The sequence below is a fragment of the Mastomys coucha genome, unplaced genomic scaffold, assembly GCF_008632895.1.
Source record: "Mastomys coucha isolate ucsf_1 unplaced genomic scaffold, UCSF_Mcou_1 pScaffold15, whole genome shotgun sequence".
NCBI lineage: Eukaryota > Metazoa > Chordata > Mammalia > Rodentia > Muridae > Mastomys > Mastomys coucha.
In genome coordinates this window covers 87,691,029-87,707,532 of record NW_022196897.1, presented here as the reverse complement: position 1 = coordinate 87,707,532, position 16,504 = coordinate 87,691,029, and the positions used below count along the sequence as shown (strand labels likewise).

Here is a 16,504-nt window from a genome sequence, read left to right as displayed (position 1 = left end):
TTTTTTTTTTTTTTTAATCTTAAAAAAGCAATATACATTTCTTCATTCCACTACAAAAAGGAAAAAAAAAGTGGGCATTTCTGTCCTGTTTTTAAGGCATTTAAATAAAATCTTATAACTGTTCCTTGCTATAGGACTGGGAAACAAGGGATTAGAAGATGAAGAACTCACCTCTGCTGAATTTGGTGTGGTTTCCAGAAGCAGATTGTTTCCATACATCTGCCACTTACCGGCTGTGGCCCATCCCCACACAGCTGAAATACTTACTACAACTAGGCAGTTGCTTCCGCAAAGACTAAAGGCTTCCCAGTTAGCATTTTGTGCAGTGCCTGTGTGGCCTAATTTTGTAAAAAGAGTCTAAATCTATCTTTTTTTAGTTTTAACTAGATACCTTTTAATTTCCCTATTCTCTTGAGTTGAATAATTCTTTTAGAGAAATGATTAATAAATAGCCATGAATTCATCAGACACAAGTAATGCCAAATCAAATTAAGTGTATTATTATAAGGATGGGAAAAGAAGCTCCTAAGTTTGTGAACTCAGAGTGCCTGCCACCTCACGTGTTTATTCCTCTTCCATTCCTTCAGCTCTTGAGGATACAAACTGGGAAGCTGAGCCACTTGTCTGTGTGGCTCACATCTTTAAAACTTGCCAAAGCATCCCTTCTGCATGATAACTCTTGTCAGCATGGTTAGAGTTGAGTGTGACTGGGCCTTGGATACTGCTCTCAGTTTATGTTAATAAGTGCCACAGAAAGAAAGGCTATCTTCATATGTCTAAGTCTGGGGAAAGGATAGTGCATTTATTATACTACCATTCCATTTCCCCAGACCCTGTCCCTAGCCAGAGGTGCTAAATTTTACACCACCGTCTCGCTCAGAATTTAGGTACTCCTAGTTCTTTTAGCTAAACTTTCTGATTTTACATCCCTTAAAGGAAAGTATAAGAAAGTATGTGCCTCCTTATCTACCTTTAAGTCAACTCCTGAAGCTTTAGGTCAAGTTTAGATAAGTAAAAAGGATGTGACTGATGACAATCATATAGTTTTCATGACATTTTTGTGAAAACTGGCATCACAGACTTTAAGTTTACAGACAAGATTCACTATATAATATTGACAGATCCATTTCTTATATCCTAATATCTAGCCAAATCCCACTCACTTCCTGTGAGCTCTAATTTCATTTGTATCCAACCCAAATAGACAGACTTTTTGGTATGGTACTTTTTGACAGCTGTCTTCTGAGTTTAAATCTTAAGGAAATGTATTGATAAGCATGTTCCTTGTCTAGACAAAATAGGGAATGATGTCTTACTATTTCTTACCCTGCACTCATTGAGTAGCTTTAAAACCTTTGCATAGATAAGGCAGTGTCAAGAAACATGTACATGTATTTTCTGAAGTGGAAATAAGGCAGTTTTGAAAGTGGGCATGACTACAAAGATAACCCATACCCATGTTTTTGAGGTGATCACTTCTAGGGGAGAAGATATGTAAGAACTTGTAAATTGTTCTCCTTAAGATGACCCATGTTCGAGTCATCCCTAGAAAGTCATTAAGTACACCTAGGGAATGTGCCCTACAGCTTTAAGACTGCTACTTCTAGATCTAATACCTTCAAACCAGACCAGTCAGTGACTGAGCAGAAGCCACTTGACTAATCCACACCACTCAGTGGCCCACTGTTATCAGCATTGATAGGGGAACTTTTTTCTAAAAAATCTCCTTAGGATGGTTAGAACCATGAAACTTTCTGTCCAATCCCTGTGTTCCTTAGTTTTGAAGTTGTCATTAAATAAAAGGGCTAGGGAGATGGTTCTATGCATAAAGTGCTTGCTGCAAATGTATGGGAACCTAAATTTGAAGCTCACATAAAAACTGTGTGGCCGTGCATGCCTGTCACCCGAGTACTTGGAGAAGAGTGGTGGTGACAGGCAGATGCCACATGCTTACTGACATTTATTCTACTTGAAATGGCAAGCTTTAGGTTCACTGTAAAACTGTCTCAAAGGTAAAGTGTAATGGAGATAGACATACAACATCAACCTCTGGCCTCTACGTGGTTACACTGGCACATGCTCAGCTACACACACACACACACACACACACACACACACACACTAAAAAAAAAACTTTCATCTCAGGTATCTGAAGGCAATTGGGAAATAGTATGTTTAATCTAGAATATAAGATACCAAAGCAAAGGTATTGAAGCAAAGTTAGGAGGAATCAAATTTTGATTTTTTTTACTTTTTTAAAATCATGTATATTGGGTAAAATATATAAAGTTTTGATTTGTACTTTGATTTATATACTATAAGATATATGGTACTACCAAGAGGAAGTTGAGATTCACTCAAGAATTTAGGCTCCATCAATCTCATGACCTTGGGGTCATTATATAATGCTGCCCCTGGACTTGTTCATTAGAAATTAATACATTCCTTAAACGGGCACCAAAAAGATCTCTGTAACGTGCATCTCTATCCAGTTGTAGATCTGTGTGACAGGTAGGTGTTTCTGTGGAGGAGTGTGAATGCCTAAAGAGAAAGACTGTGCTGCCTCACTTGGCGACGATGAAAACTTTAAGGCATGTCAGATAAGAATGTGCAAATACATGCTGGCTCATGTAATAAGTGAAAGCAGGATGGAGAGAGAGATGATGCCCCTAATGGTGAAGTTCTGGGTAACCAGCCCTTCAGAACAGACCATATACCAGCTGCTGTAAGCTGTGCTACAGATTGATTAAGATCTTTTTCTTTTTATTATTATTACAAGAATCAGGTTATTACTATGAAAATGTTTTCTTGTTTCTAAAAGACAACAGAAACTCAAGATCTCTCCCCAGTGCACATCACACCTAAGCTGTGCTGTCTTGATGGGTGGTACTGTGCCCGTCCAGTCTAATACACAGGAAACTGAATAAATATTTAGCAGTAGAAGAAATCAATAAATGATATGTCAGAGCCACAAGGTTTCATACTATAAATGGTGAGATAAACCTTTTCAGTCCCAGGAACAGATCTCTCTTAGGGTAATGAGAAGAGATTTTTGTCAGTAAATACCTCTGACCTTTTCCCTAAGCTGCTCCAAGTTTTATAGTAACAAACCTGAAAACTGGAAGAGAAATTGTGTATATTTGATATTCTCATTTTGGGGTTGGAGTTGTTGACCTCTTCAAAACTATGATGAAAATCATTGCCTTTCTCAGACAAAGAGACACATAGACAAAACTCTGAATACAATTTCAGTAGGTTCATGAACCCCTTATCTCAAGAATGTTAAAAGGTGAACTGCAGCTTAAGGAAAGGGCAGAGTTACCATCAGTCCTCTCTTATTAGAAGTAAGACTGACAGGGAAACAAAAAGAGCTTGCTCTGAATATAATACTGAGCGGGAGAATATGGTGCCAGTTTTATCTGTTCTTTTATTGTGGCTAGAAGCATTTTATAAAAGACCCCTTGTTTTCTTTGGGATAGATGCCACCAAATACTGCCTCAGTGTCTGTCCTCTGGCCAACCCTGCCTACATGCACCCTTCATCCCATGACTGGACAATCAACAGGAAAAGAGTAGAAATAGGGCAGAATTCTGAATATGGCATATTACTGAAGTAGCTCTTCTGGCTTCCAGAGTGTACTCACTCACCTTATTCTGTAGGTCTGTGTCGAAAGTGCTTCCACCTGGGAAGTACTAGAAACTCACTGCTAGAATATTTTTCTTTTAATGTTTTCCCCAGAAGGAAACTAAGAACATAGATTTATGTAGACAAAATAATCCTTTTCTGAGAATTTTTCTAGGTCAAAGCTGGAAGCTAATATACTGCAAACCTTTTCTGTCTCTACCAGCTTGAAACTGTAGACTTCCAGTCAAAATTAAACCTTGATGTTAAGGACCCTCTGTTCTTCCATCTCAGAGATCTTCACCTTCTTTATCTGGGCAGTGCAGAAAATAGTAATTGCAATATCTGGGATTCGAGTGAATAGTGATAGAAAAACTGCATAGCCAACACCAAATTCTGGGTCACGGTATTTCTGTGTTCAGGTTTAATAAGCAGGAGATGGAGTTGACTCTTACTCATCTTTGAATTGGTGGCCTTGAGAAGTGGATGAGGAGTGCCTGGGCAGGTTGCTGTTTTTGCCTATTTGTAAATGTGCTCATCCCTGTTGCCTGTCTTTCTCTGGCGGTGTCTTCTCCATGCCCCTGTCTTCTGTAATGGTGTGCTATCCAGGACAGACCAGTGGTGCTTTAAGACCAAACATCTGAAATTATAGTCATGCCTTTGGGACTGTACACTGACACCAGGAATCCTCTTATCTCAGTAGTGGCTGAGGCTATTTTCAACCCTGTCTGTTCCTCCCACCCTTTCTTTCTTTCTGTTGTTTTTAGAAGTCACTGTTGAACACTTCTCTGACTTACTAGATGTGTAGTCATTGGTAAGATAGAATTAATGCTACCCTTATACACTTCAGAAGAAGGAAGATGAGAATAAATTCCAAACTATTGAATGTGGTAAGAGCAAAGAATGAAGGAAGGTACACAGAATGACCCAGTGACCTGTCAAGGTAGAGCACTTCTGGAGACTGACTACAGCATGGATGAGCCTTGGCTCTGCCCACTGCAAAGTACCATTAGCAGCAGCTGCTGCTGCTGCTGGTTTTTCTGATCTAATAATAGGTGTCTTAACACCTAGAGGAAATAAAACTGATTTCCACCAGCAGTTTATTTTGTTAATTAAAATTCACAGTCTGATGACCTTCCTGCTCCTTTATATACTTTGTATACTGGGCACCGTGTATTTTACGTGTTCTTATTTGATTTTCTCAGAACCCAAGATAGTAAGTCCCTTTTTTCATTTTCATGATCACTGTAGTTAAATTTAGAAATCTGAAATCAAAGAAACTAAGACACTTTACTGTGGCCCTACTGTTCAGCCATGATAGAAGCCGCATGAGGCTGTCCACCTGTGTACTGTGTTCTCCTTTTCTGTGATGTCTGAACTCACTTGCTTCTCCTTTTCCTTTGTAGTGGTGCCAGTGAAGAAGAGGACACATGAAGACTCACCATTCCCTGCAGAAAATGCCCCTTCCCTGTGTGTATGTGACAGCGTGTATGTAATGGCTTCTGATATCTGTGAAAGCTGCCCGGCAACAACCTTCTTCCACTGGATATGTCCCCAGATCCACAGCAGGCACACATGTTTCCAAGGGACCAGGGGATGTATGCATACTGACTGTGTGCTTCTTGTTCTCTTGTGGTAGGTCATGGGAAGAGCCCCTTTAATCAACTTGAAGGGCTCTTCAGATAACCCCCCAATGGCTGCTTCGAACTTACTCAGGAAAGCCAGCCCCTGGAATATTGTGCAAGTCAACACTATCACTTCCTTAGGAAGGTTCGAAAACATCTCGAAAGGAAATCAGTTTTCCTTACATGCAAACAGAAAACCCACTTTGTACTGAAGCTTAAAGCAAATGTGGCCAAGTGGGGCCAAACTGACTCAATAGGCAGTCTGTCATAGTCCAGCTTTGCCTCTGTGAAAAGTGTTAGGGCAACTGGGTTAAAATAGGGTTGGAGAAAGAGTCCAGAGCTAGAAAGAAGATATTTTTAGTATGTGAGGTTATCTAGGACTTAAGTTTCATAATTCAGTGCTGTGGAAATGGGAAAAAATGATTGAAAAGGTGGAAAGGAAATGACCTTAAGGACTGGGGTGAAGCAAAGAAATCTGATTAAAAGTTGGAATCAGTGTTTCAGAATTAAGATTGCCCGAATTTTCCAAAATGGTCACTAAAGCATCTGCTAAAAACCTGACTTCTTGGGCCAGCTGTGTGGATTAACGGGCCAGTCACAACATAAAAGGCTGGCATGTAGATTGGCAAGCGGAAACTGTCACTGTAAATCTTAGCAGCTCCACTCCAAGGTTAGTCTATGGTGGTCAGTGCACTGTGAAGGGAATTCTTGCCCCTCCCTGACTGCTATTCCCTCAGTTTACTATAATTGGAACCTCCCTTCCCCTGCAGCAGGCCTTAAGTTCACACACCCCAGTTCTCTCTTTAATGTCGCCTGTCCAGGCATGCCCCAGAGCTGGATTGCCTGGCCTTCTCACACTCCCAGATCACAGTCTCTTACAACCATACTTTTCAGGGTCAAGGAAGAAGTGTGCTGGGAGATACCCAACTGCAAGATCACAAGCACCATATCTTCTTGAGACATCAACTTTTCTTTCCAAATGATTTGAAGTCAGGGGATGACTGTACTTTTTAATAGAACAAACACTTAGGTTATAGAAGAGAATGTCCATACACCTAAACTGCTAAACTAAAATAGGAAACTTGGAAGGAAACTCTTATTTTTAAGTGGACAGTGATTCTATCTCCTCTGCTTGTGTGGTATTTCCATGTTTACTTTGAGATTTTGTCTGAACTGGATTCAAGCAGCCTTAGGGTTGCTGTTGGCCAAGGTCTAGACTTTCAGATCCAAGGAATCTACCTTGAAGTACATCTCCCTTTTCCTGTCAGCCAGTTTGCCTGTGTATGTAATGGCTTATCACAAAGCTTTAGGGGCAGCTAACATGGATATGTACAGGATAGTTCTAAGGCAGAAAGAACATATGCTTATTGTAGGAGTCCTATTTATGTCATTGTTTAACCTTGTGCATGCTAGAGAATGACTTATCCCTTTGAGGCCAGGAAACTGCCAAGTCTCTGTGCTGTAGGCTAGGATTACCCTACCTCACTACACATGCAAGTATATTGGGGCAGAGAGGAGTGTGAGATCTAAAATATATATATAATTTCCCCAGCTGGTGGCTAGTAGATGGCTTAAACAATTTTGGTGCCTTACCATCTGTCTGCAAAGACTGGAGAATTTAATACATCATGAGTTAAACAACCTCCAGTAATATCCTGTTCTAACAGAATTTTAAAAGAAGGACCACTCTAGAAAGAGTGTAGAACATCAGAAGATTGCAAAGACTTGACAGTTTGGAAGATTCTATTGTCTTTCCCAGTAATCATTGATCTTTACATGTTGACCTTATATTAGCAATGAACAGATCATTGCCTCTCACCTAATTATGCTATTACTTTAAATCAGTGTTTGGAGAATCCAAGCATTTATGTAGTGGTTATAAACAGCAATATAAGATTTGCCAACCTGTCTCTAAATTATCATCTCTCTGGAATCCTCAAGGGAAGCACTTTCCCTTTACTTAGAAAGGGTTTCAGATTCACTTGATGGGCTCCTGCTGCCTTCAGTACCTGATAAAACTTTAACCAGAAAAGCATTAAACACAGCACAGTAGCCCCTGCCCAGATCCCAGTTCCTAGTGGTAGCATTTATTAATGTAAGAACTAGGGTGTTTTCTGTACTGGTATCAGCTTCGTCCTCAAAATTATGACCTCCTGCTTGGCCTTGTGCCCTATGGTGAACGAAGCTTCTTGCCTTTCCAGGTCAGTGTGAGTTAAGAGTGTCAGAGTTGTATGTGTCCTGACAGACTGTGGACAGCAGGGTTTATCCAAATCATCAAGTGATACAGGTAATGAATGTCTCTCAAATAAGCTGGGTCCTCCGAGCAAGTCCTGGATACCTTCTGAATGTTAAGTTTCTGAGTGCTGAGAGTTATTTGTTCATTTGTTTGGTTTGATACCACTATATCTACCTAGGACAGTCCCAAGAAGTGCTGTGCTTGACTTCAGCTGACAGCCAATAAGAGGAAGTAACTTTAGGACAGGTTATGAGCCTCTGTAGATATGCAGAGGACAAGTCACTTGTCTATAATTGCTAGGAAACAATGGGACCAGTTTTGAGCACAGCACTCCCTACTCTGCAGTCAGCCCTCTGCCCCACACCATGGCTCCCTACAGATTGAGAGAGAGAAAGGCTTTCAGTTCCCCCAGTGCAGTATGCCCATTCACACTCTGAATTCTTTTTCAAAGACATCAAGATAGACTAGGTCCTCTGCTCTAGTAGATGTTGTAAGTATTCACTGTTAACTTGAGCTTCCTTCAGGAGCTGGGGGAATCTTTCTTTTTGGTACAGTCCCCACAAAGGAAACTAAAGGCTTTCAAGAGTGGAAAGTTTTTAGCCAGAGTTGGAGGTAATGGTAGTCTTCTAACATTATTTAAATACGTCCTGCTTCATTAGTATAGAAAAGCAAATCTTCATGTTTTAGGAAACCCAGCTACCATGTTTGTACTCTGTGAGAAGGTGCCAATTCAAATCACTAACTTTGAAGTCCCTTCCTGGAGGGGGGGTACAGGGGGGGCAGGGGGAAATGAGAGTGAGATCTGTACACACCCGCATATACTATACCACCTAATTAAGAGTTAAGTGAAGTTCAAAGCAGCCCCTAGTGATCTTATATACCTCCACAAAGGTTTCTTCTAGGTCTATGTAAGTATAAACAGATAATTGGAGTGTGACTGCTGGCTTTCCAGAATAACCCCCTTGTGGTAGGTGTCAACTCTTACAGCACCAAGCCAAGGTGATACCCCAGCCCTCTTCCACCATGTCTAATAACAAGGGAAATGGTAGATGCCTTGTCATTTTGTGACCTGGATCTGGGTCTGAGTGTAGAGCTGCAGAATATATAACTTTGTAGTCGTCAGTGCTCTAAAAAGTCCTCTTTCCCCACAGAGAGAATGTCCTGCTGATTCCTGATATTCTACTCTCATAAAGTAGCTGTTGAGTACACACTTCTCAGTAAGTTGGTTGCTTGTTTACTATGTGCTGAGCACATCTAGATTTTCTGTTTGTTTAAAGGCAAAAAGTACCATTATAAATCAAGTCTAGCCCTTCCCTAAGAGAAAAGGCCCACAGAGACTACACATCTCACTGACGCTGCCTTCACCCATCAGTGTTTCTGAGGCCCACCATCCTATGGAATTCTGAAAGCCACAGAAGCCAGGTCATACAGGAGATCATTCAGATCACTTGGTGTTTCCCATTCCTATTTGAGGCTGAGCAGAAACACTAACAAGGACCAGAGCAGGAAAGTGAAAAGAAATGAAGACACTTGGAGTGCACTGTTGGGAAAATAGCCAGAGTCCATGCTGGGCTTGATGTGGCTTTAGGGGACCAATCATTTATATTTTATGGAAGTTAAGCCTGATCAGTCTTTACAGTGACAGGCCACAGCGCGTGAGTGGGTAGAACCAACAAATCCATTGTCTTCTGCCTGTTTTCGTGTGCACAGTCACATTCCCTCCTTAGTCATCTTCCCCTTCCACCCTTTACACTAAACAAGGGAACATTCAATCTTTCAAGGGAATTACATATCTGAGTTAATGTTTCAGTATATCATTTTCATACTGTAAATTATTTTGTAAGAGAGATTTACTGCTATCCCAGGATGTTCAGACTTGGCGCCCCTGTGCATTTGGAAATCAATAAACTATTACTGGAAATACCGTTTGTCTCTCAGAGTTGTTCACAAAGGACCCTGCTAGGTATAAATATCCATGACGATCATATGCATATGCATATACATCTCTGTGGTAATACTGGAGATGATGGGTAGATGTAGGGACCTAAGTTACTCCTGATCTCTTAAAGGGCCGAAAGAGACTTCTAGAAGGTGGTAAAGACTAGATCAGAGAGTGTTAGGTCAGTAGGTAGATTATAAGGTAAGTGTTTACTCCTGGGATCTTTTTAGATTTGTGACTTTGATTAACTAGGAAGAATATCAAAATTTAATTTTTAACAAATGTTCTTCTAAAATAAAAATTTAACCAGCACCCTTGAGCAAATTATACTTAAGCTAGCAGTACCATCTCTGTGGAACTTTAAAGGTACCTATCTGATTATAATTGATGAGAGAATTAAGTGGTAAGTAAACTCATTTCAGTCTGGCTTCTAACACAGGGCCAACAGTTGTACTGAAGCCTGGAGTTATGGACTCCAGTAGCCCAATATGAAGATTAGAGATGCTAGATCTATGGAATCTGAAAATGTAACTTTTCAAAAAGCACAAAACAGAATGCCTCAAAATCCTAAAAGCCATGAACCCTAATCTAATTTGCTTCTATCAAATGTGTCTTCGTTTGCCCTTTCTTCATGGTACTATGGGAACTTTAGAAAAATTTTCAAAACAGGAGAGTGGAGTCACTCAAGGTCACCCAGTAAACCAAGCTGGATTAAAGCCCCAGGACAGAAGACTGTCTCCTGGAGCAGTCATTATATCCCACTTCCTCCGCAGTTGCTGAGGGTACTTCCTCTCCTGGGGGATGGGTAGGTGGTACATTGCCAGGCACTGTAGCACTTAGTAGTCTTCAGAATTTCAGACCACAGTGTATCGGCATGTTTTTTTAATCCCTGCTTCCTGTGCTGGTCCCTCAGTACCGCATTCTATTGCTCACGCCCTTCTCGTTTTAGTGCCTTTCCTTTAGACAGCTCCTGTGTTTTAACTGATTGTTTCTTGATTCTGCTTACATGTAGCCTCATTTCCTTTAGACTCATAAAAACATGAAATTGCAGCTTGTTTGGAATCTCTCCTGGTCTTCACAAGGCGCCAGAGTGAGATATGCTCAACAGGAAATCAGGGTACCAGTCTTTATTCAGTAAGAAGGAACGATGTTTCAACAAATAAATGAAAAACAAGACCATTTAGAGTCATTCAGTGGCTGCACCGAATGTCTGTTAAATATTGCAGTTTCTAGCATTAAAACATTTATGTTTTTGTTAATAGTAATAGCTTCCATTTAGTCAGCTCTTTGTCTGGGCCAGAAACTCTCCTTGGTGCTTTTCACATTGCCCTATTTAATTATCAAAGCACTAATACTATCGTCTCATTTTATGGCTCAGAGATATTTTAATAAGCAGAGAGCCAGGATTTAAATCAAGGCTAACAGACTATGGTGTCTGCTCTTCATACCTAGCCATACTGAGTCATCTGGTTTGATAAATAACATGTTGTCCCTGGCACTCTGTCCCTACAATTCAGCTGTGAGGTAAATATTGGGCCCTTGCTTTGTATAGCATAGAAAACAATGGCAGCAGTGCAATTCTTTTCTGGCCCAGTGCTGTGCTTTACCTCCTTCGTTTTAAAGCAATAAATAATGGAATCATTGAGAGGCAGTGTTCACTGCTGCCTTGACTGTGGACTTACACTCTCCAGAGTCAGACAGCTCTGATACAGAGTCCATAGTTTAATTAAGAATCATGAAGATGACTCTAGCAACCTGATGTAGTCCCATGTCTGAGATGGCTACAGTATGCCATTTGCCATATAAAAATGGATCACAATCTTTGTGCTCCTTGAGGCTTCACTTATTACCATTAACTGGTCTCAGCCATCTGAGAACTTCATTTATTTGTAGTTGAGGAACATAAATCCAAGCAAATGGCTTGAAAATGAATAATTGAGACAACTTGGAAAACCTTAGCAGAAGGGCAACTCTTTGAACAATGACTAACAAGTAAAAACTAAGCAGCCAAGCCCTCTACCTAGTAGAAATAAATGCCAGGAAGCAAACCTGCAAGAGGCCACAGATCCCACCATCGGGCACCTTCCCAGAACTTCTGTTCTTACTCCTCGCACAATTGTAAATGTTCAACTAGTGTTCAAGTCTACAGAGATTGAATTTAAGGAAGGGGACCAGACTTCCAGAGAAACCAAATTCAAGGAAGAAAAAGAGTTGACAACAATAGACGAAATGTCAGGTGGGCCAGAGGAGCTCAAATCTCATAAGAGGATGCTTAGATCCAAAAGGGTACCAATGTAGCACATTCAAAATAATGACTAGCAGTACACATACAGAGACAGAGAGAGACAGAAAGATTCAAAGGTAAAGTATTTGTAGAGCAAGTGTTTTTTTTAAATGCATATGACACTGATGGTTAGAAAGAAAGAGAAAGAAAAGAACAAAAGAAGAAAGAAACCTCTGGGATTAAAAGGAATAAACCTTTGACAATCCAGAACATGTAGCTAAACAAAATGTACATCCACTTAGCTGATGGTTCATTGTTCCGTGAGACTCTTCTGTTCAGAGAGGTTTTTCCTCTAGCTTTATAAGTGACTTTCATGCTACAGTGCTTTGCATATAATGGCATGAACAATAGAAGTGCCAAGTTTTCAGTGTGATGAATAAAACTAATAACCAGAATACAGGTCAAATTCTGCAACAACAAATACTGCTATTATAAAAATCACTTAGGCATCCCTAAGCCTTTGTCGATTGCCCATTTATTTTAGGCAATAGTCATTACAACAAAATCAGGACTATAATAAAAAGAAGCTAGACCCTCTCTGCAAATTGAGTGTAACACAATTTAACCTGTAATAACAGATTTTCACTTCTATTTCTCCAAGTCTGTGCTACAAGAAGAATCAACCTATGTCAACACAATATCAGCCTAGAAAACTGTTGGCTAGTTCTAGGAGAATTCAGAAGCCAAGTGAACATGGAGTCGGGTAGCATTCCCTCCCTATAGAACTTTGTCTGCAGAGCCATTTCTGACCTTCTATGTTGGAGCCATCAACCAAAGGGTAGTTGACTTCTAATCCTGATGGAGTGCACATACCAAAACCAAAGATTCAGTTCATTTCTCATAGGTCATTGAGGACTTTGGAGTAACCTAGCTGTGATCTGATAACCCAAAACGGTTTTTTCCCAAATCCAGGAACATTCAGATGGAACTGTCTGTCCTTCCAGTGAATACCACATGTTATAGAATCAGTGCTGCATTGGTTATGTATAGAAAGAGTTGTGTTGGGCTGGTGAGATGGCTCAGTGGGTAAGAGCACCGACTGCTCTTCAGAAGGTCAAGAGTTCAAATCCCAGCAACCACATGGTGGCTTACAACCACCCGTAATGAGTTCTGATGCCCTCTTCTGGTGTGTCTGAAGACAGCTACAGTGTACTTACATATAATAAATAAATAAATCTTTAAAAAAAAAAAAGTTGTGTTAAGCAGTTTCACACTGCACCAGCAAAGATTTTCCATACCTAGCCTTTTGCTGTTGGTTACGATGAGAATTTTGTCTTTTACTGTAATAATGTCAACCAGCCATCCTCCTTCTGCTTAAATATTTTTCTCATTTCTTTGCAATCAACATTCTGTATACCTATTGTAGAAGAAATTAAATCATGGTTCACTTCAGAACCATACAGTCTGCAACAGGAAAGGAAAGAGGTGGGAAATGTCCATGTTTTCCCAATGATAATTAATGCCTGTCCCAGGTCCCAGATTCATATCCTTCTCCAAAAACATCTCTAAATCTGGGTGCCACTCGGCCTGCAGAGGTGCTTTCTTCAGACCTCAGGGTAAGCTGGGTCTGCAAGAATGTCACTACATGAAATTCTGTTAGCTTCTCTAAACCAGGGCACTTTAAAACATTCCTGTGTCCCAGGCCAGCAGATCAGGTTCAGAAGAAGCTGAGCCTTCTCCTTGACTTTGAGAACATTAAGTCCAAGAATGTAGCTGTTGGCTACATGCTATTTTATTGTAACAGCAAGATGTCAGGGATGTTAATTGAAAGTAACTTAATTTTTTTTCAACACCCATTAAGAGACCTTTTGTACACAGGTGTAGGCTTTATCCTAGAATTAAATTCAACCTATTCCAACAGGCCAGAACCAGCGTAGGAGACTACTTGAGACAGTGGTCATGGTGAGAGTGGGAGGGAGAGTGGGTGGTTTGGGATTGAAATGACAAACAACTGATAGCAGTGAAGTGGGCATGTTCTCCTATTAAAATGGCCAGCAGATTGTTATAACTGTAATTGCCTATTGTAGTACAAAAGACAAAAACTTATTCCTCCTCATATAACTGTATTGTGGTCCCCATTACCCAAGCTGTATTCCCTACCCTTACAGCCTTTAGTTACCATATTCTACTCTGTCTATGACAGTCACTTCTTTGGTTTCTACTTTTAGTTCCTCTATTCTACTCTGTTGCTCTATGAGATTCATTTCTTTAATTTATACCTTTAGTCCTATATTCTACTGTTTTTCTACAAGATTCATTCCTTAACCTATAGTTCCTCTAATCAAACTGCTTTTTCTACAAGGTTGACTTCTTTAGTTTCTACTTACAAGTGAGAAGACAGTATTTGTTCTCTGAATGCATTTCATTTTACATCATACTTCCCAGTTCCATTCATAGCAGGATGACAGGGGATGACTCTGAGGTCAAGTCCAGGCTGGGCTTACAAAAGCAAGACAAAACAAAGACAAAGACAAAAACAAAATCCAAACATGTCTGCTCTAAGAAAAGCATTCCTAGCCTGGCAGTGGTGGCACATGCCTTTAATCCCAGCACTTGGGAGGCAGAGACAGGAGATTTCTGAGTTCGAGGCCAGCCTGGTCTACAGAGTGAGTTCCAGGGCAGCCAGGGCTATACAGAGAAACCCTGTTTCAAAAAGCCAGAGAGAGAGAGAAAGAGAGAGAGAAAGAGACAGAGAGAGAGAGAGAGAGAGAGAGAGAGAGAGAGAAGCACATTCCTTTTGAAATCATACCTATCCCCCATTTTTCCAAATATACTTGCCTGTCATTTATTAAAGTTGCTAAGCCCTCCCCCACCTCTGGCACGAGGACAGTGGAGAAAGAACCAGTCACCTGGGGACTACCACTTGTGGGGTACAAGTGGTACCCACATAGAATGTTTACTCCATTCTTGAGAGCCAAGCCACAGGCACTCTTTTCCGTTGTGCTACTGAAGGCCATCACTGCCCTGGGAAGACAGTTTCATAGTGACTTGCTTCCTTCTCATCACTGGCAGGTCTCAGGGACATCAGCTGGCAGACACCACAACAGGCAGAAGTGAGCCAGAGTTCAGGCTTCCCCCATCTTTCGCCCACCTTCCTCCTCCCATACCATTACCCCTTCTTCCAGTCTCTCCATCTGGAAACCATGAACTTCAAGGATCCCAGACACATATTCTCGGGTTTCAGATGTTTGGGAAATTTCTCAGCTTGGGTCATTGCTCAGGAGTAAGAGGATTTGGTTTGAAGGGGGAGGGGGAAATAGCTAAGATCCTTTCACAGAAGAGAAAATAAGGTGTGGTGTGGACCCAACCGTTTTGTCAATTCAGCACACATTTGTCAAACCACACACATTGCCCAGTTCCAGAGAAAGTATTTCTATTTCCCTTGGGAGGTAACAATAGAAAAACAAAATTTCTGCTCATAAAAACATTCTTTGCCTTCTATGTTATAAACACAACTAGCATCGGTTAATGTGATGTAATTGATTTTGTGTGTGTGAGTAGAGGAAAGTCTCCAGAGGATGGAACGAAGAGTGATGGAATGAAACAAAAAAACATAATTGAGACCTAGCTTTTGGGGGGATGGCAGAGGAGAGGACAGGTAGCAGGAATTAGTGCTTAACACTACTGTGATGTCTCTAGGAAAAGAGCCTGGCTTCTGCCTTTGGAACATGAAGTGAGGCTTGCTCCAGAGCCTGGGTTTCAGAAGTAAACGGTCTTGGTTCTAGTACTATGTCCTTTCCTAACATAGGAAGTAAACAAGCAGTGATATCCAGGACCTAGTACAGTGCTGGAACACACAACTGAGCCTTTCGAAACAAAACAAAACAAAAAAACAAAAACAAAACAAAACAATCCCAGTAGCTTTTGATAGCTGACAGATGCTGTGGATGGAGTGTGTCCTTACATTAGCCCACACAGTCTGTAGATCTTCCTTCAGGCTGTTACACCTGTTGTAAGAACTTCAGATTATAGTGTGTTTATTCTTAATAGCTCGTTGTATTGTTGACTGCTGTGTTACCAGTGCTAACAAAATTGCTTACCTGATGTAGTTCTTCAGATACTTTGTGGATAGATATATTCTCTTTCTCCAGATATTATATCATGAAGCTTATAACTTGACACCTTTAGCTAAATGTCTAAAGTAGGTGGTATTGGGCTAGAGAGATGGCTCAGCAGTTAATAACACTGACTGCTCTTCCAAAAGGTCCAGAATTCAAATCCCAGCAACCACATGGTGGCTCACAACTATCCATAATGAGATCTGATGCCCTCTTCTGGTGTGTCTGAAGGCAACTACAGTGTACTTACTTATAATAAATAAATAAAATCTTTAAAAACAAAACAGGTGGTACTACCAAAATAGATACCTGTTTGTCCTAGAATAACGGAAAAGAGTTGAGAAACCTAATTCCCATCCCTACTCTCCCACCAACAGACTGTGCAGTCTCCAGCAGCCATGTCTTTCTACATGCTCCTAGAATAAAGGTAGTGTCCTCTCAGATGGAGATTTTCCATTCTCTTCCAGCTCTGCAATTGTAAAATCTGAGTAAATCTTACCCAGGTTTCAGCTAGGGTTCTTATTCTGTCAACTAAAACCACTCAGGCCTGTTTAAGGGTTCTTCTATCTTATGAATATTCCAAGCAGGCCTCCTTTACTCTAATTTGAGTTCACATCCATTTTCTGGACTAGAAGCCCAAGTGTAAACTTTCAAAGATAAGATGCACTGGGCATGGGGCTCAGTGGTTGTTTGCCCAGCATGTGCAATGCCCTGCTTGTATCCAGACCCAGTAACACAAGA

The 16,504-nt window shown here is 40.7% G+C and overlaps 1 protein-coding gene across 1 annotated transcript in view; it reads left to right on the top strand.

Annotated features, from left to right (window-relative positions):
- Trim44 (tripartite motif containing 44) overlaps positions 1 to 9,406 on the top strand; it is a 106,341-nt gene extending 96,935 nt beyond the window's left edge. The window contains exon 5 of the mRNA XM_031371156.1: positions 5,028 to 9,406. Coding sequence (XP_031227016.1) covers positions 5,028 to 5,055 — 28 coding nt within the window. The 3' untranslated portion in view covers positions 5,056 to 9,406. The remainder of the gene's footprint in view (positions 1 to 5,027) is intronic.
- The last annotated feature ends 7,098 nt before the right edge of the window (positions 9,407 to 16,504 follow it).